This window comes from Lacerta agilis, chromosome 17 (assembly GCF_009819535.1).
Source record: "Lacerta agilis isolate rLacAgi1 chromosome 17, rLacAgi1.pri, whole genome shotgun sequence".
NCBI lineage: Eukaryota > Metazoa > Chordata > Lepidosauria > Squamata > Lacertidae > Lacerta > Lacerta agilis.
In genome coordinates, this window is record NC_046328.1 from 14500292 (window position 1) to 14523710 (window position 23419).

General features: G+C 43.5%; 2 protein-coding genes across 2 annotated transcripts in view; one reads left to right on the forward strand and one right to left on the reverse strand.

Annotated features, from left to right (window-relative positions):
* The window catches only part of RSPH14 (radial spoke head 14 homolog), a 59456-nt gene that overhangs the window by 22406 nt on the left and 13631 nt on the right, over positions 1–23419 (forward strand). The window lies entirely within an intron of this gene.
* Positions 1–23419, reverse strand: part of GNAZ (G protein subunit alpha z) — a 39388-nt gene that overhangs the window by 14198 nt on the left and 1771 nt on the right. Inside the window, exon 2 of the mRNA XM_033174203.1 lies at positions 3248–4547. Within this exon, the coding sequence (XP_033030094.1) occupies positions 3248–3970 (723 nt within the window). The 5' untranslated portion in view covers positions 3971–4547. The remainder of the gene's footprint in view (positions 1–3247; positions 4548–23419) is intronic.

A 23419-nucleotide genomic window follows, 5' to 3' on the forward strand; every position in this document is an offset into this window, starting at 1 on the left:
AGCCATGTTCTGAGCCATTTACTTCTGGGTTTACGGAATTTGCAAACCGAAATGTTCGTCAATGGAGACGTTCGAAAACTGAGGTACCACTGTACTAATAGTACCCTTCATCAGAGGACCATAGGGAGGTGTACAATATAAAATCACAAAAATAGCATAACATAGTAACAAACAGAAACAATAACCCACCCACCCCCACTCGTGCAAGTAACTTAGATTCTTCTCCATCCTGGATGATTACAGCTGCTTTCGAGGGACTGAGACTTTGGCTCCCCAAAGTTTCCCTTAGAGATGAAGAGAAGACAACTGTCAGGCCTCTTCTCAAAAAACAAAACAAAAAAATCTTATCTACCAGACTGAGGCTACAAGACACCTGAAAGCAGCCCTGTTTAGGGAAGCTTTTAATGTTTAATAGATTATTGTATTTTAACATTCTGTTGGAAGCCACCCAGAGTGGCAGGGGGAACTCAGCCAGATGGGCGGGGTATAAATAAATAAATATATTATTATTATTATTATTATTATTATTATTAGGCTGAATCTAAGCAACATACAGCAGCCTTCCCCAATCTGGTGCCCACCAGATGTTTTGGGGTACAATTCCCATCAGACCTAGGTGGCATGGCTTTATGATGCTGTGGATGATGAGAATTGTAGTCCAAAACATGAGGAGGGCACCAGGTTGGGGAAGGGCCATCACAATGAAGGTTGGCAAGTTATCATACTTGTAAGATTCAATCAAGTTCAGGGTTTGGGTGTTGCTCTGAATACAACATTATGCTGCAAGGGGAGGACAATTTCTTGGAGTACATTTCACCAGTTTACATCTGATGAGAGAGCTGTAATTATGTAATTTAAATTTATAGAAGGCTCCCCCCCCCAAGTTAAAGATTGTTAGAAGGCATGCAGTGAGAAAACTGAAATGAGAAAACGAGCAGAAGCCTTGCTGTTCAAGAGCCAACTTAGCTACATTTCCTGGTACTCCTGAATTAACAATTTTCTTTCTGTAGCCTCATTTCAATAGCCTTCCTTGGCAAACATGTCTGATTATCTAAATGTTCTAGGTCAATCTTGCTGGCTGGGGCTGATGGGAATTGTAAACATATTTATTTTATTTAGGGAAAGCATTTATAATCTACATTTCAACTGCTTTGCAACTTTGCAAACAATCCAGGCAATATTGTTGCCTGAACTCTTCCCTGCCTAAACCACATTAACCATTATAACAGCATTTGAAATGATGCTTCACTCTCTCCCACCATTTGTTAAGCATCTCTCAATGAAGCAGCTCTTACCCCCGACTCGAGCTGCTTGTCATTCTCCATAATTGCACATCAATTATAAATAGAGCCTGAGATTACTATTAATTGCATCCTACAGAAAAGGGTGCATTCCCCCCTTCCCCAATTATTTAAAAAAGTGCTTTGTTTCAAAATTCATAGGCCTGTAGGTTTTCCTCAGTTCCTATGGACACCAAGCTGAAATCTGTTTCAGGAGAATATTGCCAGGAATACCGAGCCCTTCTTTTATTTCCCAGAGGGGGTGACATTATCAGAGGTTTGGAAAGATCTCCCAAGCTTTCTGAAGTGCTTCAGATGAATAGGGGAAGGCAAAGAGGAGTTTGCAAGGCTCCTGAGACATTTGCTCTGACATTTGTTCTACCTCTATTCTCAGAGGCTATATACTGCTGAATAGCAGTTGCTGAGAATTGCAAGTGGGGCAAGCTTGTGGGCTTCCCACTGGGGCATCTGGTTGGCTACTGTAAGAACAGAGTGCTAGATTAGATGGGCCTTTGACCTGATCCAGCAGGCTGTTCTTATGTTCCTACCCACAACCCCCCAAATTCTGCAAATCTTCAACAACATCAACGTAGAGGCACAATTATGACTTCAGCTGTGACACTGAGATTGGGGATCTACAAAATGGCTTGCGGGATAAGCCCTGAGATTCTCCATCAAAGCCAGACATAAATATGGAATTTTCATCTGCCGAGCACACACATTATCAGCAGTGACCATGAGTGCTATTTTTCTGCATGAAGAACATTTCATAACAAAGCCATTGATTGGATACCAGGAATTCCATACAGAGAACCTTCTGCAAACGAAGCATCTACAATTATGCATGTTACCATCTTAGTTAAATTATATATTGAGGAAAGACACTGGAAAGCACAAACAAAACTGGCAACAAAGGTCAAGTCAAGGAGGGTGAATGCAATGATCCACGCACACTTCTGCATATGCAGTCATTTCCATAGTTACTGTATCTGTTTGTTCAAGCAAACTGGAGGCCAGTATTAGCACCATAAAGAGACTGCAAAGGGAGTCGGTTTTTATGATATGGACAGAAGCTGTTTAGTGAACACCATAAAATTCTCTGTAAAAACCCACTCAGGTATCAAGTCTCAGACCAGCGGGTGCCATTTTAAACAGCACAAAAAAGGTTAATTCAACTTAATTTTGAAGCTTCAAAGGCTTCCTGGAACTCCTTTTTTAAACTGTGTCGTGTGTCGTGTACATCCCTCCAGAATACTTTACCCAGAGTTTTCTGTATTTACACGGCAACAGTACCTGCTAGAGGAACACAACATCCAACCTAAAAGTGGCTGCCAAGACAATGATGTCTCTTTACAAAAAGAGAGTCACGTGGTCCAATGACTGGGTCATCATATCTTCTGAGCTTTGAAGGTAGAGCAGCAATGAAACTTCAGACAGAGGAAGAAGAAGAAGAAGAGTTTGGATTTGATATCCTGCTTTTCACTACCTGAAGGAGTCTCAAAGTGGCTAACATTCTCCTTTCCCTTTTCCCCCCACAACAAACACTCTGTGAGGTGAGTGGGGCTGAGAGACTTCAAAGAAGTGTGACTAGCCCAAAGTCACCCAGCAGCTGCATGTGGAGGAGCGGAGACGCGAACCCGGTTCCCCAGATTATGAGTCTACCACTCTTAACCACTACACCACACTGGCTCTCAGAGGGCATTAGTAAGCCCTACCCTTTTCCATTATGATAAAAACCATTCTGTTTTGGTCACAGAAGCTACCGGTAGCCCATATGAAAGGCTTATAGGAAATATAAGGGCAGTTATGATGCTCAGCAGCTGTTTCCAGGATACCTTCTCCTCGAGCACTCAGAAAAGAAACTGAGCATCATGCCTGGAACCCACAAGCAGTATCAAAATACACATAATGAAACAATGAAGATGGGGGGGGGATGGGGGATGGACGAAAGCTACATTTGGACTTACCGTTTGGTTATCTTCATACAGCTTCAAGTCATATCCACTCAGCTCCACACAGAAAATTATTGCTGTAACCCCCTCAAAACAGTGGATCCATTTTTTGCGCTCAGACCTCTGCCCGCCAACGTCCACCATTTTAAAAGTCAGCTCTTTGAAAGTAAACTTATTTTCCACAATCCCTGTGGTCATGTCCCGAGAGCGCAGAATGTCTTCAACTGTTGGGATGTAATCTAATGCAGCAATCCTTTCTAGGTCATTCAAGTAGTAGGCAGCATTATCCTCTAGATGGTACTCGTTGGAGCGACAGAAACACTCCTGTACCCCGGGGTCAGCCCAGAGCCTCTTCATCACCCCAAGCAGCTCAGGCGTGATCTCCCCTTTGCTTTCCGCAGGGCCCGTCAGAGCAAAAAGCTGCACCGCATCGTAGGCGCGATCGGGATTGTGGAACTCGATTTTCAGAGTCGCCAGGGCGCGGATGATGCGAGTGAGGGAGTCGATGGCGTTATAGATAATCAAAGGCTTGTACTCCTTGCAGGCCTCCAAGTTGAAGCCACCACTGTGGATAATTTTCATTTGCTTGACAATGGTGCTTTTGCCAGAGTTGCTGGTGCCCAGGAGTAAGAGCTTGATCTCGCGCCGCTGCCGCTGACTCTCAGAGCGCAGGTGGCGGTCAATTCTCCGGGACCGCCGCGCTGCCTCTTTCTCCTCAGAGCTTTGCCTACATCCCATGGTACAGCAGAGACTAGCAGAAGGGGATAGCTGTAGACTCTCTCTCTCTCTCTCTCTCTCTCTCTCTCTCTCTCTCTCTCTGCTTTCCAGAAATAACTGCAGCAATTCTTTTTATCAGGTGTATCTTCTGAGAGCAGGGTGAGAGTACTGTCCAATTTGTGATGCCCTCCAATAGACCAGGACCAAGTACTTCAGTCCCAGGAAGGTTGCAAAGTCATAACAGACAACCACAAACAAACAGTAGCTTCAGCAGAGCTCATTAGCACTCCCATTTTCTGAGGAAGCATTTGCACGTTCCTCTTATGGAAGGGAAGCTTTCCTTGCCCACAGAGTGGTCAAAATCTGCCCAGTGTCCCCTTTTGCTCTCCTGCATAGCTCTCCTGCACAAAGGCAAGGAGGAGGTGCCCTGGCTTCTGCTGCACTTCTAAGTTTCACTCGTAGTTTCCAGTTGCTGTAGCAATGCCATCAGGTGCAGTGAAAACTCCTGTCCAGTCTTGTGCTGCATTTATTCGGCTTCCCTTTCAGACGTGATTCTTTATGCTTGTCAAGTTTGGGTACATGAAGCCACAGTCTCCCCCTGTTAAAACAGTGGGACAGAGGGGGAAACATTAAATGAACTTCTTTAACTGGGGGACTTGAACATCTTATCCTCCCCCAAGCAAGCAACCCAAATAGAAAGCAGGAAATCTTGGAATGGAGCAAAAACACGGCTTGCTGAAGGCTGAGGAGCCCTGGAGATTGTGTGCTTGGCACAAAAGCAAACCTAATCCCTTTGTCATTCCAGCCTGATGTTTTTATTACCCAAACCCACATGAGCTGTTTACAAGCTCTTCTCTTGAAGAAGACAGCCCTCGTCTTCCTGCACAGTCCTGTCCTAACTAGTTTTTCCCAAAATGAAGGAAATAAGAGGGAAAGGGAGACAGATGCACCATTTCCTTCCCTGTTGCCTCAGAGTCCAACACCCGTTGAATGCACATGTGCAGGAACCACACACACACACACACACACACACCATTGCTTTCTTCTCTCTCTTTTTTTGGCATTGAACTTTTTGTTTTGCAATTCATAGAGTGAATTTTTAAATCAAGATCTTAAAGCAAACCTTTCCAAACGGGTTTATCTGAAGTAATGGGCTCTCCTTCATTGGAGATTTTTAAACAGAGTTTGAATGGCCATCTGCCAGGGATTCTTTAACTGTGATTCCTGTATTGCAGGGGATTGGACTAGATGACCCTTGGGGTGCCTTACAACTCTACGATGCAGAAACTCTGTTGCCTTCCCAAACCTCATGCCCTACAGATGTTGTGGACAGCAACTCACATCAGCCCAGGAGAGAGGGAGGCTGTTTTAGATTGTCTTTGTGGGCTCATCAAATACCCAAATAGATCATCACTCCTCAACTCAAACGAGAGGGAAGCCTTAGCATGTATGATGGCCTTTGTTGACATTTGCCCCTTGTTCTTCTTGCCTCACCCACCCTTGTTTCCCTTAAGCTTTCTTCCCCTACTCTTGATTAGGGATGGGAGAGAAATTTGATTCAGTCCACATTTAAAGGTAAATCCACTTAACTGGAACTTTCCAAAACAATATAAGGACTGCAACACAGGCAGCCTTCAAAATTCACACTCCTGCGAATTTTGTAGTGCAGTTCTCCAGCCAAGTAATTGTGCACAAAAAATGCATCTGCTGTGTGCACAAAAATGCAATGTACGTGAAAATAGCATACAGTAATGCATTATATTTTGGAAACTGCTTTGCAAACATGTGTCTGTTAGGCAAAATTCCATACAAAAATGTGTCTCTTAGGAGAAATTCACACTAAAACGCTGATAAATTTCAGTGAGGACCTTTGTAAAATGATGTGGAAATGTATAGAACTGAATTTAAAGTCAGGAAAAATGAGAAACTTAAATTGACAGATTTGCCCTTCAGCTATTCAGTAATCGGCCACTTCAATGATCTCATAATTAGCATGTGCATACCTGTTTTGTATCTGAAGTGCCCTGTTATTTCCTCATGTCTTCCCGTATATTATGACATTTCCTGCTGATTTCTCCAAACACACTTCAGCCTACAGTAAGTTACTGGTAAGCTGTCCCTGCCTGTCAGAACCCCAGCAGGAACCAGTAGAACACATCCAGTCTGTTTTCAACTTTCTAAATTGAGCAAAAAAGCCAGGATTCCTTTACAGCCTTCTCTAACCTGGTGTCCTCCACATATTTTGGACTGCAACTCCCAGAACAGACATAATTTTATTGTATGCTGCTTAGAAACTTTGCTGATTAAATGGCATACATAAATTTAAAAAAATATGATCTAATTTGAACATTTTAATCAATGTCCTGGACGCCTTAGCCTTTACTACAGTACTTTGTTGCTTCTGTCATATTAAGACTTATTGACATTCTTATTTTCTGTCTTTATAAAGAGGAGGGTGGAATCTCCAGCCTATGGGTCCAATTTGACATGCGAGGCCATTTCCACTGTAACCACGGCCACCTGTCAGTCAACTGACATCACTGGGTGACATCAGCTGATGGGCAGGGTTCAATCCTGCTGGGTTTGAACGTTCCCTGTGGGGAATGCTCTGGTAAAGCAGACCCCTGTGGAGAGCAGGATTGAAGCCTTCACTTATCAGCTAGTGAGTGGAGAATTCAATCCTGCTAGGATTTGCCAGCACATTCCCAACACAGAACCTTCCCTCCACACCACATGTTAATTTTGACAGGACTGCGCATTCATCAGTCTCATGACATTAGGTGATTGGCAGGAGACAATGTTCTGGTCCACCAGGTCAAAAAAGCTTAATTTTTTTCCTTATGTAGTCCAAAGCAGTTAACCATACAAGGCTTTAAAATTTGCAATTTAAGAACTGAAAAGCAACTGTCAATGTCATTTTTGTTCTAAAACTTGCAGCAAACAACTGCAAAAATAAATATTAAAAGCTTCAGAGGGGGGATAGATTTTAGGTTCCTCGAATACTTAGCCAAGTTACAGTTAAAAACGAACCGAAGATCAGCTCTTCAGACAATAAGACCAAAGGCTCATCCATTCCAGCATTTGTTTTCACCATACACCAAAAAAGTCTGGCCCTCCAGTATCAGAAACAGGAAGCTGAACTGAGTCTTTTCCTTCCTCTTGCAGAAGGACTCTTCTTACATTCTTCCTGAAGTCTAATTTGGTTAGGCGTCTGCAGGCATCACCCCTGGAGGAAGGCATGCTATGAAACGGGGTTGGCAGACTCCAGGTGTGTCAGATTGACGCCTGTGTGTGTGTGTGTGTGTGTGTGTGTGCGCGTGTTCGTTTTACTAAAACCCAAAGATCTACCAACCAGTGCCAGGTGCATGAGAGAGATATTTAAAATTAAAGAACAGGGGGCCTTCTGAGCACATTCTGAACCAGGGGTTTTGTTTCCAGTAGCAGAGCTAGATTGAGCGCACACTGCTTTCACACAGTAGTCTACTCCTGGTCAGCTTTCTTCATTTCAGCAGCTTAATTCAGGCGGAGAAAGCAGCTATGCTGTTGCTATCATTAAAGAGCCAGACAGCCTATACAATTTACTGCAAAGCGCACAGAGGTCTACCGGGAGAACCCAGCCCTCCTTATAAGCCACAATGACTGTGCTCTGCCTTCACAGTCAGAGGCAGCAGTGCTTCCGAATACTAGTTGCTGGAAACCACAGGAGGGGAGAGTGTACTTGTGCTCGAATCCTGCTTGCCGGTTTCCCACGGACATCTAGTTGGCTGCTGTGAGAACAGGATACTGTACTGGATGGGCCATTGGCCTAAGCCAGCAGGCTCTTCTGATAACACAGGGATAACTACTGACACCTCTGTGAAGGTACTTGGAGCAGTCCCGTCCCCCCAACCAATCTTAATTACAAAATGATCTTCCAATTTATGTTGCACTTTCTGCATGGGCAACAGTTGCTGCCAGCTGATTAGCTTATTGGTCCAAGTGCCATAGCCACCCTCCAGCATTTCCTTCCACAAACACGGTGCTTCCCTTTCTCTCCCCACAGACTCCTGCTCCTCCAGTCCTTGAGACACTCCTCCTCTTCCTCTTCTTTTGGAAGCTGCAGAGAAGGCAGTGAGGTCCAGGCAGCCAACAGAGCCCAGATAACTGGATTAGATCAGAGCACTGCCTTTAATCTGTAGAAGCTGATCTGTCAACAGCACCAATTAGGAGCTTAATCCTTTCAATCCCATAGATAAATTGTACAGAATCTGCTCTAGAGCTGTTATACACACCGCAGACTGGTAGCAGTTCATTGGCACTGAGTGGGTTGGTATACATGACCCTTTTGAAGACATCCGTTCCTGCAGGCGGTTTAAAACTTGGCAGATTAATTTTATCTGCCATCTGTTTGACTCCTGCTTATTTTGTTGATGCCGTGCCCTTTAACCCTGTTTTGATAATGATACTGGTTTTAAATTTTTGTTCTGTTAGCTGCCTTGGACATCTTCTGATGGAAAGGTGGGGCATAAATTGACTACAATGAAGTGCCTTTTACTTAAGGAATTTATATCATATGTTCCATGTAAGTCCGAACGTGGCTATAACAAATAGCTTGATGGTAAAATATTAGCTACTTTATTTATTTGCAGGTAGGTAGCCGTGTTGGTCTGCCATAGTCAAAACAAAATAAAAAAATAAAAAATAAAAGGATTTTTTATTTATTTTGTTTTTATTTATTTGCATTAGCATGCCACACCATAACACAAAGTTAAAATAAATAAAATAAGACAGAAGTTAAATAAAGTTCTGTAGGAAACTTACATTAAATCAGTAAAAAATAAAATAAGCAAAATAATATATGGAAGCCATAAAATCAAAAGCAACATAGATACAGCTAAAGCTGGGGGGGGGCAGGGTGTCACTATAGCTTGAAAGTCAAAACACGGATTTTAAAACTACGTAAGTTATCAAAAGGGCCTGGGTGAAGAGAAAGGTCTTCAACTGGAGCCAGGTAAGTCTTTCTTGGAAGACTGTTTCTTAACCTAAACGGCCTTGACCCTGTATACCTGAAGGAGTGTCTCCACCCCCATTGTTCAGCCCAGACACTGAGGTCCAGCTCTGAGGGCCTTCTGGCGGTTCCCTCACTGCGAGAAGTGAAGCTACAGGCAACCAGGCAGAGGGCTTTCTCAATAGTGGCGCCTGCCCTGTGGAACTCCCTCCCATCAGATGTCAAGGAGATGAGTAGTGATATAACCTTTAAAAGACATCTGAAGGCAGCCCTGTATAGAGAAGCCTTTTAATGTGTAATGTTTTATTATGTTTCTATATATGTAGGAAGCTTCCTAAAGTGGCTGGGGCAACCCAGTCAGATAGGTGGGGTACAAATGATAAAAATATATTTATTTATTTTTTAAAAAATATTATTATTAACCAGAGTGCCCCTCTTGAAAAGGCCACCATCTCCCTGGTGGGTGCAGCAAGGACAGCAAAACATTTTAAGGCAGGCATGAGTTACGACTAGAAACCCGCAGTGAATTTGAAGTTTTCAAGAACGCAAAAGAAAAGGGGGGAAAGAGCAAAGAAACACAACAAACCCAGCTCCCATTCACAGGCTTATTCATCAATTCACTCCCTTCAGGCTTTTCTCCCAGCCTCTCAGAATGCCTTACGTGGGGTGTGTTCTCTCTCTGGAAGTTCTGACAAGGCTCACAGCTGTCTGTCCACCTGTGGGGAGGGAGCTGCATAAAGTGCCCTCAAGGCCACACGTGGGAGCCAGGCTTGCTGTACAGCACAAACAATTCAAAATGGGACTCCTACAAAGGCGAAAAGGAACTCGAGGAAGCAAACAACTGTAAAGCATGTACCGCTTTAAAAATCTACAAATATGGATTATAACTGGGATATAAGTTATCTTCGCAAAGCAAATTGGCACCTGTGCACCACTTCACTTGGCACCTCAAATCTCAGTGGCGCCCTGTGCAGTGCCAAAATCGGGTGCCCCCCCCACCTTCCATTGGGTGTCATAGTTGCAGCACCCCCTGCAGCACCCCAGAAGCTCCCCTACCAGTGCGACCGCACCAGTCACACTCCCCTAGGTCCTCCTTTGGTTGTCATGACTAAACTCGAGGATAAGCACAGAAGAGTCTGCACAGAGATGAAACCCAAATTCTACATCAAGTGAATCCATTTGAGATTCTGTTCTCAAAAGAAATTATGCAAATCAGGAGCAAAGTATGATGGTACCTGCCACCCCCTGGAGCCTTTTGAAGACACTGCTTGCATGTTTTCAAACGCACCTATACAGCCATGAAGGACAGAAGCATCCTAAACGTTCCTCTCTTAAATAAACCTCTGCATGCTGCAGCTCTTTAACAAGAATAAGGCACACTAATTGCTCTTATTGGGATGGTTTTCAAGGAGTACAGAACATTGCTTTGCTGATAAAACTGATATTACTCACACATTATCTCAAAAGCCAGACGCACTTATAGAAAAATAGCTCTGCACGTTATGGCCAGAGCAAGGTTCACTCTAATCAGGGAAGCCATTTTCAGAGGCATCCTCTGTGCTCCAGCCAAAAGCCTGCTCACTTTGCAACCTATCTACTCTGCAAATGCATTAATTCTCAGTGCTTCTGTAGTACATTATTGTGAATTTCCCGGGCAGCAAGTAATGTGGTAACTAAAAATACAGCCAAAAAAAGGGAGAAAAAGTGGGTTCCATTCTGCTCTTGAATAACAAGTCCCAGGAAAATCTCCATACCCTCTTGTGCTGTCATTTATTTAAGGTGTGGGCTTCAAAATTATATTCTCCAAAGACGCTTCCTCACCATCACCATTTGGGTGGGAGAAATGGGAGTACACATGCTTTTTTTCTCCCAGAGATGGAAAAGTGGCATAGGGGAAACAATATGCAGTAGAGGGGAAAGCAACACAGAGGGAGAAATCTTGCCACTCTTTCTCATTTTTGTTTTGGTCGGTGTCCTAGTTCCTCTCTCAGCCTGAGTGATAGAACACCTGCAGTTGTGGGAGATGGGAGAAGGAAGTGCATCCAGGAAACTGGTAGATCAGATGGAAAGGGGTAGCAAAAGGCAGAATGGCTGGATGACAAATGGGGTTTTGGGAGTGGCAAACAGCCACCCCAGAGCAATGCTATGCCTGAGGTGACCGAAGCAGCCTCAACTTAATTGCATTTTATTGTTTTATGTAAGCTGCCTTGGAGATCGAAAGGAGGGGCAGAAGCTAAGTAAATAAGCAGTCAAGCAGTCAAGGCTAAACATGGGCTTTGATTTGGCTATGCAGGTTCAATGCATATCTTTCTATATATACAGTTGCTTTTTCGAGATGTTCCATCTGATGCACAACTGTAAAGACAGGATGGGGTTTGTACAAGCCACTGGAAACCTTATGGATAGGACTTTCATGGTACCTCTGTTATTAGTTATCCGCCCACTCCTTATGATGTATTTGGAACTCCTAAACAACCTCGGAAGCTGGGTTAAAGAACATGGCATCTCAAGGTTCCCTAAATGCAGTTCCTGAACTATCTCGGATTGCTAGACCTATTATTAGTATCAGTGGGACATATTCTATTCTGGCCCCATTCTTAGAAGTTATTTCTTGAAACATGTCCATTGGATATTCAGAGCTCATTTGTATTTTACTCCCATTGTAAGTTGGTCCCCAATGTGCACCTCTTGATGTGAATTGAGAGCACAAGAGGCAGTGTCTTTGCCACAAGCCTTCCAGGGGAAACATCCATACAACATTGTCTTCACAATTATCAGATTTTCTGCCTGGCTGCTGGTTTTTAAGCGCTCTCTCTCTGTGTGTGTCTCTCTGTTTTCACTCAATTCCTTGACTGTCACACCAGCCCACCACATGTTCTAGTTTCCCCACCTTTAAAGGTGCCAGATTGTTCTATTTGAAGCCTCTCAAATCCACCTCGCCCACCGCCATCCCTTGCTTTTCCAAATGGCACTTCCATACACTAAAAACGGGAGTATGAATACAACAGACAGCCACTGTAAATAAGCCCGAGGGCCATATGAGATGGTGGAATGTATATGCTCCAGCAGAGGGTTCCCAGGCGACAACAGTGAATTAGTTACTTAAAGGTTTAGGGGCCAACCATGAATGGTGGTGAAATAAACTGGGGTTTTATTAATCATGCTTTATTAAACATGGAGGGAAAGGAGTGCAGGCTGATTAAGCATTCTGTACAGCAGCCTTCTTCATCAGTCTGCTGCCTTCCAGATATTTTGACTACAACTCCCATCAGCCCCGGCCAGTATATGCTGATGAGTATTTAATCTGGAACATCTGGAACAGCAGCAGGTTGATGAAGGCTGCTATACATCATTGCCTCAGCAGAAGCACCAAGAAAGTAAGAGGTGCTTCCAACACCTTTGTAGATGGAGAGGCAAGGCCTAGTTGTCAGCTGCGGTTATAAGGAACATTCGGGGTAGTGTAGCAAAGCAGCAAGCCCTGTGTCCCCACTCATTACCTGCAAATCTGATAGGCATTGCCTCTACTCCCTCATCCAAGCCATTTATAAAAATGTTGCAGAGTACAGGGGCTAGAACAGAGCTCTGGGGCACTCCACTTGAGATCTCCCTTGCAGGTTGATGCTGAGCCATGAACAAGCACATATTGTTGAATTTTTTAAAAAAAAAATCCTTCCAGTAGCACCTTAGAGACCAACTAAGTTTGTTATTGGTATGAGCTTTCGTGTGCATGGACACTTCTTCAGATACCTGAAGAAGCTCTAAGGTGCTACTGGAAGGAATTTTTTTTTTTTTACAATGGCAGACCAACACACCTACCTACCTACCTATAACAATCACATATTGTGTACAGTTGTTCAGGCAGCTGTGGTTTCACCCCATGGCAGTATCATCCTGCCCACATTTTACCATATTGTTAACAAGGATATCACAGGCTTCTGTCAACTGCTTTGCTGAAATCAAGACATAATATGTCCATGGCATTTCCACAATTCACGTGGTTATCAAATAGTAGTTATATAAAAAATGAAGGCGAGATTGGTTTGGTATGATTTATTCTTGATGACCCCTGCTGGCTCCTAGTAATCATTGTGCATTCTAATTTTAATAGCGTGTACTAGAATTTTGCCAGTCATCATTGTCAAACTGGCATGGTCTGTAGTTTTCGAGACCTGTTCTTTACCCCACCTTTTGAAGAGAGGGACAGCATTTGCCCATCTCCACTCTTCTGGCTCCTCATGCGTTCTCCATGGATTCTCAACTATTTAAAAGTTTCAAACTATGATCAGCACATCTGCTCCTTCAGCACCACAAGATGTAATTCATGGGTAGGCAAACTAAGGCCCGGGGCCGGATCCGGCCCAAACGCTTTCTAAATCCTGCCCATGGACAGTCTGGAAATCAGCATGTTTTTACATGAGTAGAATGTGCGCTTTTATTTAAAACACATTATTTGTGGGGCATAGGAATTCGTTCTTGTTTCCCCCCCCCCAAAATATAGTCTGGCCCCCCACAAGGTCTGAGGGACAGTGGACCGGCCCCCTGCTGAAAACATTTGCTGACCCTTGATTGTAATTCATAAGCATTGTACTTGTTTGATAACATAAGGGCATCTGAAGAGCCTGCTGGGTCAGGCCAATGGATCATCTAACCCAGCATCCTGTTCTCACTGTGGCCAACCAGATGCCTGTGAGAAACCTGCAAGCAGGATTTGAGCACAATCTAATTTAGCTAGGTGTTTTCTGTCTCCTTACTTATTCTGGGCTGCAAGTCCTTAAGTTCTACTTTTCCCAGGTACTTAACAGTTCTGCCTTCTCTCTGCCTTTTGGTTTATAAATCTCCTGCAAGATGGTTTTCTCTGGATGCTCTTTTGCTCAGGTTTGTGTAGCCCTCTTTAGCTTTTCCACTTAACTGGGAACCAAGCCCCCTCACATTACCAGTTAGGGAGAGCCATAGTTCAGTGTAAGACTTATTTTACAAAGAGACATCTACCCACAGACAGACACATAAATAGGGCAGTGCATAAATGAGCTGGAAATTTAAACAACAAAGAACCAACCATTAAAACAAACAGAACAGAGGTGTCGTCCTGGTCAAACTCCCTTCCTTCCACTCTCTTTTAACAGAGAATCAGGGTAGACCCATTTCCATTTGACAGATTAAAGGGAGAGAGAACGAAGCAGGGTTGTTTTATTTCCCTCTCCTCTCCCAGCTTTTAGCAAAGCATAAAGTATGGGGGGGAAATCAACAGAATTTTGTGTAACAAGCAAACATCAGTGAATAAAGACCTCTGCAGTGGATGAAATCTTTTAAGCGATCTGACTTGGGCTGTAGTGGTATGAAAAGAATCGCAGAACTGGAAGATGCATCAAACAGGACACCCACTACCAAAGTATCCTGAGCATCCAGCGTCTGCTTAAAAATCTCCAACAATGGCGAGTCCACCACATTCTAAGGCAGCCTCTGTTCCACTGTTGACCAGCCCTGCCATTAGAAAGTTCTTCACTCACTGGTGCTTTGGGTAGCCAGCTTGTGAATAATTCCTATCCCTTGCCTACCGTCTTACAAAGCAAATGCACTACATGGGATGATGGATAGCCGGCCTTGTTCTCGTGCTTAAAAATAGCGTTAACACCCAGACTGTGATAAAATGCCACCTGCCTCTCAAAGTAGGACAAAGAGGTGGAGCAAACCATCGAGCCTGGTAAACTTCTCCTTTGCAATGATAGCACGCAAGGTCAGATCTCCCTATTCCACTCATTCCCCAAATGCTATTCTCACCCAAGTTTTATATTGTAGCCAGCACAGTACAAATGCTTAAAACGCAGCAAGGTCAGTTTTCTCCACTTCTGCTTCAAATCACATTTGCACATCGTTGTTCACCTCAAGACAGCTAGACATATTTCCAAGTCGCCCACTATCTGTCCACTCCAGTGGGTGGAGAGGGGACATTGGGTGTCTTCATATGGCTTAAGTTTTCAAATGGTGGTTTGGGAGGAAACACATCAAACCGCACTAGTCATACCTTGGTTCTCGAACAGTCCGTTCAACTCCTGGAACTGTTCGAAAACCAAGGTGTGGCTTCTGATTGGCTGCAGGCGCATTTTGCAGCCAATCGGAATCCGCGCTGGACACTTGGCTTCCGAAAATCGTTCAAAAACCAGAACACTCACTTCCGGGTTTCGATTGTTCGGGAGCCAATTTGTTCGGGAGCCAAGGCGTTAGAGATCCAAGGTATGACTGTATTTCTCAAGAAACTCCAGGATAGATGTAGCTTGTGGCTAACATATATATTTTTTAATTCACTTTTTTATTAAAAGATTTTCATGAATAACAAAGGTACATATATCCAGTTACAGGTGGGTAGCCGTGTTGGTCTGCCATAGTCGAAACAAAATAGAAAATTCTTTCCAGTAGCACCTTAGAGACCAACTGAGTTTGTTCTTGGTATGAGCTTTCGTGTGCATGCACACACGAAAGCTCATACCAAGAATTTTCTATTTTGTTTCGACAAATGTACATATAATGTTTCTGTTTTCAATTCATAGAGTCCTTCCTATATGTCAGTTACATTTGGTTTGAGACATTGTTGTCATAAGACATTGAGAGGTTGGGGGGAGAGAGAAGGGGGGGAGAATGATATTCCGTTCTTTTGCATAGTATATGTGCAGAGTTTTTGTGTCAGCGCCATGTGGATAGATCATTCATTCATTCATTCATTCATTGTTGCAAAGTGAGAGATTGGAGAGCCCAGAGCATGGTTAGTTGCATTCGGTTGATGGCAGTGAGTTTTGTCTCTGTGTGTGATGAGGGGTTGTTATTGGGTCAAATTAGCCATATTGATTCATATGCTGTCAGGGGAGGGCTTAGGTCATGTCTTGAGCTATATATGTGTAATAAGGAACAACATATGTAATAAAGGGGAGTTGTGATTAACATTATGTGCAAACAGCATCAGAAACCAGTAGTGGACATGCACTGGAGTAGGCTCCTTTGGGAGGAAGGGTGGGATATAAATTTAAGAAATAAATAAATACAGTCATACACTAGAGGCAGGAGTGGTGGTGACATTGGAGAGCTCCTTTTGCCGAGTGAGGCTGCAGGCTTCTGCAAGACCTTGCATGCTTTGACACAAGCCTAGTGAATCTGGAGAAGCTTGAAATGATGAATGCTGTAATTGCCATATCAAATCGCAAACTGGAGCCAAGGTTAAACTATCCCAAACTAGGTTTTGTTTGTTTGTTTGTTTGTTTAGTGTTGAGCCAAGTGATACCCAACAAATTAAGGTACTGTACTGCTTCAGATTTGCCCAGCATTCTTCCACATGACTCTGTGTCAACCACAATTCTTCCAGCCTGCTACATGATCCATGCAGGGGAGTAAGGATCAACACGGTTGCCATGTTGTTTGGAGCAATCCAATACGTGGGAAGGACATTTGTAAACCAAGGGCTCTGATGATCACCAGTTTTAAACTGCAATAACATTTCTCATTTCATTTCTAATTTGCACACTGCATCTGCCTTGCCTTGTCTGTTCATACATCTTTCCCTCTTGTTTTCATACAAGTGGGTGTGTTCTGCACCATTTCTCCCCATCTCTCAATTTATTCATCTGTAACAAGGTACATTTTATCCCGTTTGCTCTCTCTCTCAGTAGATTTGCTCTGGAGTGAATCATTTCCATACTGCATGGCCACACAGCACTCTGCAGAGATTTGGTCAACATGAATGAGACTGTGCAAGCAGCCATTCCTGCTGCTGTTTTCAACGGTCAGAGGTTCTTCTCTGCCTCTTACCATATTCTGTGTCCCAAATAACAAGGAGAAAAGTCTACCAGTGCTAGTGAACCACTGGAATGCACCACCCCTTCTTCTCCCCCCCCCCATTATTCCTACAGATATGGCCTGCAGGTATGAACTGCCACCACTACAATGTGCTGGACCACTTTTGTACTTCATGTAACCCTGAGACGATGGGTGACCCAACAATTCAGCCAAATAGCTGTGAATCCCCATCTAGACCATGCTCAAATATTAATGCATGCAAAAATGGCTCAGATAGGTTCTCTCGGGTGCAGCTGCCAGTGTTCAATGTATTTCCTCCCCCACCTTCTTAAAGCTCTCCCTAGCAGCTTTCAGAATTCACGGCTTCTGCATAAGGTTGTGAGCTAGTTAATAAGTCTGTGAAAAGCAAATAGAGTCTCAAACTGAAACTAGGCAGGTCAGTTGCATGAGTCGATAACTGTAAGAAAACCCAGGTTGTGCTGAATGTCATTACCTCCAGCAGCCCCGACTCCTCTGCTCTGACACCGTTTTGGGCCCTTCCTCCCATGGCATCACCAGCAGGGGGGGCCACTGGAGGGCATTGCTTTCTGGCACCTGCTACAATGGTAATGAGAGGCACACCTATCAAACCAATATGTGACCCAAAACAAATGAATTAGATTAGGGAAGCAGCTCACAGAAATGTGTGTACAGTGGACGCTTGAGTTGCAAATGTGATCCGTGCAGGAGGCACGTTCACAACCCACAGCGTTCGCAACCCGCAGCGCCATATCGGCGCACGCGCGGGTTGCAATTTGGCACTTCTGCGCATGCGCAAAGCACAATTTAGTACTTATGTGCAAGTGCCGAAACCTGGAAGTGACCCGTTTTTGTAGTTCCGGGTTTGGCGCGGTGCACAACCCGAAATCACACAACCTGAAGCGGCCACAACCCAAGGTATGACTGTATTAGCCGAAATTGCATACAAAATGTGCTTGCTTGAGAAAAAAATTACACAAAATGCTGGACTTTCATGAGGATTTTTATTTTTTTTTTAAATGCAAATTTCTGTAGAAATGTGGAGACCTGAATTCAAGACTGGTGAAGTAAGAAAATTTAGAGAGCTGGAATTGGCAAATCTTGCACCCCAGTCCTATACTTCTGACAGCAGTATAACCTTGAGCACATGGGCTTAAACAATTTTTTGTTTGTTTGTAAGTGTCTTTTACTTGGTCTAAATTTGGGGGTGGGGGCAGGGAAAAGAGAAGATGGTCTAATTCTGTGGAGGGGGGACCTACTGTAAAAGGGAGAGAAGATCTTTGTGCTGCATCTTTTGAAGGTTTCATGTGACACCTGGGGTGATGCTAGTACCCAGACTGGGTCTGCAATCCTAACCACACTCACTCAAGAGTAATTCCCACTGGATTTAGTGGGGCACCTACAAGTAACAGCATGCAGTATTAGGCCGCAAGGCACCCAAATGAGATGATCATTTTAAGAGAACCAACCTTTGCACATAGCTGTTGTGAGTTCCATAGTTCTTGGAATATGTCCAAGTAAGTACCTGGCTAGTGCTGCAGTGCTTCGAAAGAAAGAGGTGAGGTGAGGGCAGGCTCTGTTAATTAGTTATGTATACTGAGGCCTTGCCTCCATTTCTCCCTTCCCAGAAAGAAAGCCTGCTCTGATTTCAACTAACTTCCTTCTCAAGAAGTTGGAATCAAACCGAACCATCTCATTAGGATTAGATGATATTTGTGCTGTACCTCATGGGAAGGAAGAGCAGCAAACCAAGGGTTCATGCTGATCACCCCTCTTATGCTCAGCTCAGCTCAGCTATAAATGGCATCAGAGCAATGATTACTCTCTTTGGACTGGCTCAGATGGAGAAGGGCAGCCACCCGAAGTGGCAGATTTGGGCCACCCTTAAATTACCAGCTTTTTAAAAACAGAACTGTAAAGGAGGGCACCGTTTGGATTTTCCGCCTCAGTTGCCAAGATGTCACTGGCAGGCTTGCTCTTATTCCCCATATTAGGCTTTATGAATCAGGGTGAGGTAATCACTGCTGCATGCAATTCACATCAGCCAATTACCTCTTCTCCCAAAGCCTACAAATCTAATTTAGCTACAATTATGTAAGAGAAACGAAACGAAACAAAAAGATGATACTCAGGGCAGCTCCTAAAAAAGACAGCCCATCTTACACCCCATTCCCTAATATTCTTAGCAACTTATTTGCTGACGTAGCATCACTGTAATGCCATCAGCAGCTTCATTTGCAAACTTGGGACTTGCTCCACGTCAGTAAGATTGCAAAGGCAGGCACCTCTTCAGGCTGCTGCTGAAGGTGAGGGGAACGCAACAGGTTCCTCCTCATGTGCGGTTTTCTATAGCTGTGTGAGGAACAATAAGTGGCCTGATCAAGTTAATCTCCGCTGGAAGCATCAGTCACCCAGTTAAGCTGACCTGATGCCGCTCTGTGCCCTTCCATTCCACTGCAACAGACTTCAGCTGATACAAAAATCAGTTCAGTTATGCTTGGCCATATAACGGAGCACGCTGGTACTTGGAAATTGAAGTGATGAGTAGGGAGGGGTGGATTAGTCAATTTTGCTTCCTCTCAGTTTCTCATTTTTTTCAGATCTTCACTTCAGTTCTCCATTATTCCAAATCAGTTTGTGGAGAAAATGGTTTTAATGAAAAATTACGAAAATTCATTTGTATTTTAATGTGAATTTCTCCTGATACACATTTTTAACGCTATCTTGTTAATATACACATTTTTACAAAGCAGTTTCCGCAATATAATACGTTTGTGTTATTTTCACCAGTACATTCATTTTTGCACTCACTCTAGTATACACATTTTTGTTAACACACTGCTTAGCTGGAGAACTGCACTACAAAGTTTGGTTCATGTGTTGTTTCAGAAAGTGCAAATTAGGTAGGTTCGCCCTGAAATTGAATTTCTCCCCCTATCACAAAGTGCCTTCTCTGGATCCTCTGCGAGAATTGACCCCTTGCTAGATTACAGGTGGAAAGTGTACAGGTGGAAGAGGTTACAAGTGACTCAAAAGGTGTATTTGTTCCATTTAGTAGTGACATTTTTACTGGGCTAGTCTCAGGAGCAGTGGCTAAAGTCCAAGAAGTTTATTTAGCATCCCTCTACCCATACCCTGTGCATTAAGTAGCAGACCCCATTACCCCTTATACTGCTTTTGAAAATCTTCTCAGCTGAGTCTTTTCTATATGGAAAAAAATGTAGCTTTGACACAATCCTCTCCTACAACACCATGTTCAACTTTCTGCGCACCACAGAACTAGTTGGGAGCTCCAAGATTCTAGAGACTCTTCTGCACTGCAGCGGGAGATAGGCACAAGAACAGCCAGTTTCCAGAATAAAGTATCTCTTCCCATCATCACCAGTGGCAGGAAGGCCTTCCTGCCACCCCTCACTTGCTGTTTTATGGAACTAATGAGATAACCTCCAACTTCTGGAATGAACAACCATTTGCTAGACTGACAGGTCAGCCCCAGAACAACTTGATCCTCAAAGGCTTCACACAGTAGAGGCTTATTCACAGGAGGACCAGAACACTGCTGGATGCCAGGCTGCACATAGAGTGCCTGGTCAAGTAGGGGCATCCAAACACATTCTTGTTCATACTAAAATGCATGTGTTGTGCTCACAAAACTCCACCTTCCTGAACTCCTTCACCAGAAGGGATTTCTTCTCAGTGGTTCCTAAGCAATGCCATGTCAACACAGGCCATCACAGGCTTTCTCTGATCATAGCCTTTCAGAGTTGTAGCTCAGCAAGTTCTTAGGCTATTTGGCCATCTAGTTACTATGGAGAAGTCCAGCCCAGCTGACTAAAACCCAAGTGAAGGTGCAAGAGATTAGCAAAGCACAGCTCCCTCATGGAAAGGTGGCTGAATCTTCAGCATGGTTCAAGTCAAGAATGGGTTGGTAACCTTTGGCCTGGAATACTGTAGTAAACAATACTTTGATTCCAACATGTTTGCTGTTATTCATTATGCCTCTACAATCAAAAGTGAACTGTTACTGGAAGAAAATGTTAAATCTTTGTATGCTGGAAAATATTCTAGGGCTGTTATCCACCCTGCAGAAAAGGATGATCATGTGCACGCTAGCACAAATTCAGTGACTCTGGGTATGGATCTCTCAAGAGACATCAGGTGCATGCTTTGGGTTGGAAAATAAATCAATATGAAATCCTTTCGAGATTATACAAGAGAGAAAGGTCACTTGGGCAGAAGCAACTCATTCCACCCCAGCTTTTAAAACCGTTTTTAGGGGATCGGGGGAGAAACAAGCTAAGACTGCAAACACTGCCACTGGCCATTGTCATGAGAGAGAATACATTTAATTAAGACCCTTTAGGGCATTTGATGACACATATTTGGTTATCTCACACAAAGAATTTAAGGAGGGAAGGGGGGAAGTTCAGGAAACTAGAGCAATTTCTCAATTATAAGGTAACTGCAATATGAAATTGAGAAAATTGTATTTATCTATGACTGATGGATAAGTAGCCAACATGTCAATCAAAAAGGACATGAGCAAAGAATCATGCATCAGGCAATTCCTGTTGTACGTTGCTTAACCACTATATATATCCGTTGTACAAACTTACTCCTATATTACTCCTGAAAAGCTGAACAAAATCCTTTACTGAACTGTCACTTTTAGATTCTGGAAATGACATACCAACAGTGCAGATTTCTAACTTTCTTGTTGGAGTTGCTCAAGTCTCTTCAACCCAAGTGGTGGGAATAATGGGGAAAGTGTTAACATTTGAAGCATCAAGTGATTTTGAACTCTCTTGATTTCAAGGGGCAACTAAACTGTTCATACAAAAGCTTTTGGTTGCTGTGAAAAGTGCATGGGCTCATCTTTGGAAAGCTGCATTCATGCCAATTAAAGATCTGGAAAAGCTGGCTGATTACAGAAATGTTTCTGTGGAACTGGATGAAAGCATTCCCCTTTAATTGAAATATTCACTGTAATATATGGTTGAAAAGTTATATGGGAAGATTTAATCTGAGAAATTTAAAGCTCATTGTGTGCAGGATAACTCATTGTGTGCAGGACTGAAGCCTCTTAGCCTGTTTCACCACCATTTTACAGCCTTATTTTACCAGAATATAAAGGTTTAATCACTTAAAATCGAATGCTACAGTCTCGAGTCAATGCAATTTTAGTCAGACTTAAATTCAACTGGGCCTATTCCCAGGCAAGTATACATAAGATTGCAGACTTAGGCTGCAGTCCTATGCCCACTTACTTGTACTGTTTGCCTCTTTGCTCAACGAATCTGACAGCAGAAGAGTGCCAAGGACTTGAACAGAGGTTATTTTATTTAGCTTTATAGAAACTGACTTCCAACTACCTGGATCTCTCAATGATTACCTGAGGCATGGAATGTGAACTGCACATGCAGCAGGAGGAAATCAGCCCTTATTTTTCTGGAGCCCCTTGCCCTGTGGTGGATGGCAGAGGACACCCATTTGCACCTGGAAGCAGCATGATTTTGTGACCGCTGATACTATGAAATGAGGCCACATATTCTACAAGAACGAAAATATAAAAAAAAACGTCTATCTTATGGCTTGGAAATCAGCACCAGTAATATCAGTGGATTTTGTCAGTGAGCCAATGACGTCTCTAAAAGCCTCCTGTGAAGTTGTTCAGCACTGCCAGCCTGTCTATATCAAGATTGGTGACAAAAACCTTCCACTGCCTGGATCAAGCTTTGTTTCCTGGAAGACGCTAATTCTGCCTTCCCGGGAGCTCCTTGGAGCAAAGAAGCTTCTTCAGTATGGGAAAGCAAGCCAGTCAAAAACGCCTAATAAGATTATGGCAAAATGAGGAGACACTGCATTGTTGCCCTGCTGATTAACACCCTTGAATGTGTAAGTGGTACATTATTACCTCACGGTGCCAGCTCAGTCACTCTTTAAACCATGTATCTAACGGGTATATAAATGGACTGTGTCCACAGAGGAAGAAATTGCAACTGACACCAATATTTCCCACACCTGGTAACTTCCTGAAATGAGGAGGGCAAAGTCCCATCCTGTACTTGTCTAGAACTTTATTTATTTATTTTACCTGGCCAGCCAATCAAAGCTAACATAATGCATGCATAACTGAGGCACTGTTAGTAGGTGGTTCCCTAGACCAGATGACCAGGTGGTTGCCTGCTCTTGATGGGGTTACCACTCCCTCTGCAGGAGCGGGTATGCAGCTTGGGGGTGTTTCTGGATCCATTGCTGCCACTTGAGGCTCAGGTGGCCTCGGTGGCAAAGGCCTTCCATCAGCTTTGGCTGGTGGCCCAGCTGCATCCCTATCTGGACAGAGATAGCCTAACTTCTGTTGTCTAGGTTCTGTTAACCTCTAAGTTAGATTACTGCAGTGTGTTACCCTTTTGGGAGGGGTATTGTTTTTGTTTGTCACTGTGTTATGTATTTTTGTGTTTTTACATTGTAAACAACTCTGTGGTCCTTTGATGAAGGGCAATATAGAAATGTATTAAATAAATAAATAAATGGTAAACATAACTAAAAAAAAAATGTGCCACCAGACCCAAGTATTTCAGACCCGAAGCACCTTTGGACCAATTATTTTTAGATTTTTGGAAGGGAGGGTACCATGGCTACATTAAAAGGCATGCCCTACTCCTGGAAGGCCAAAAGACAGA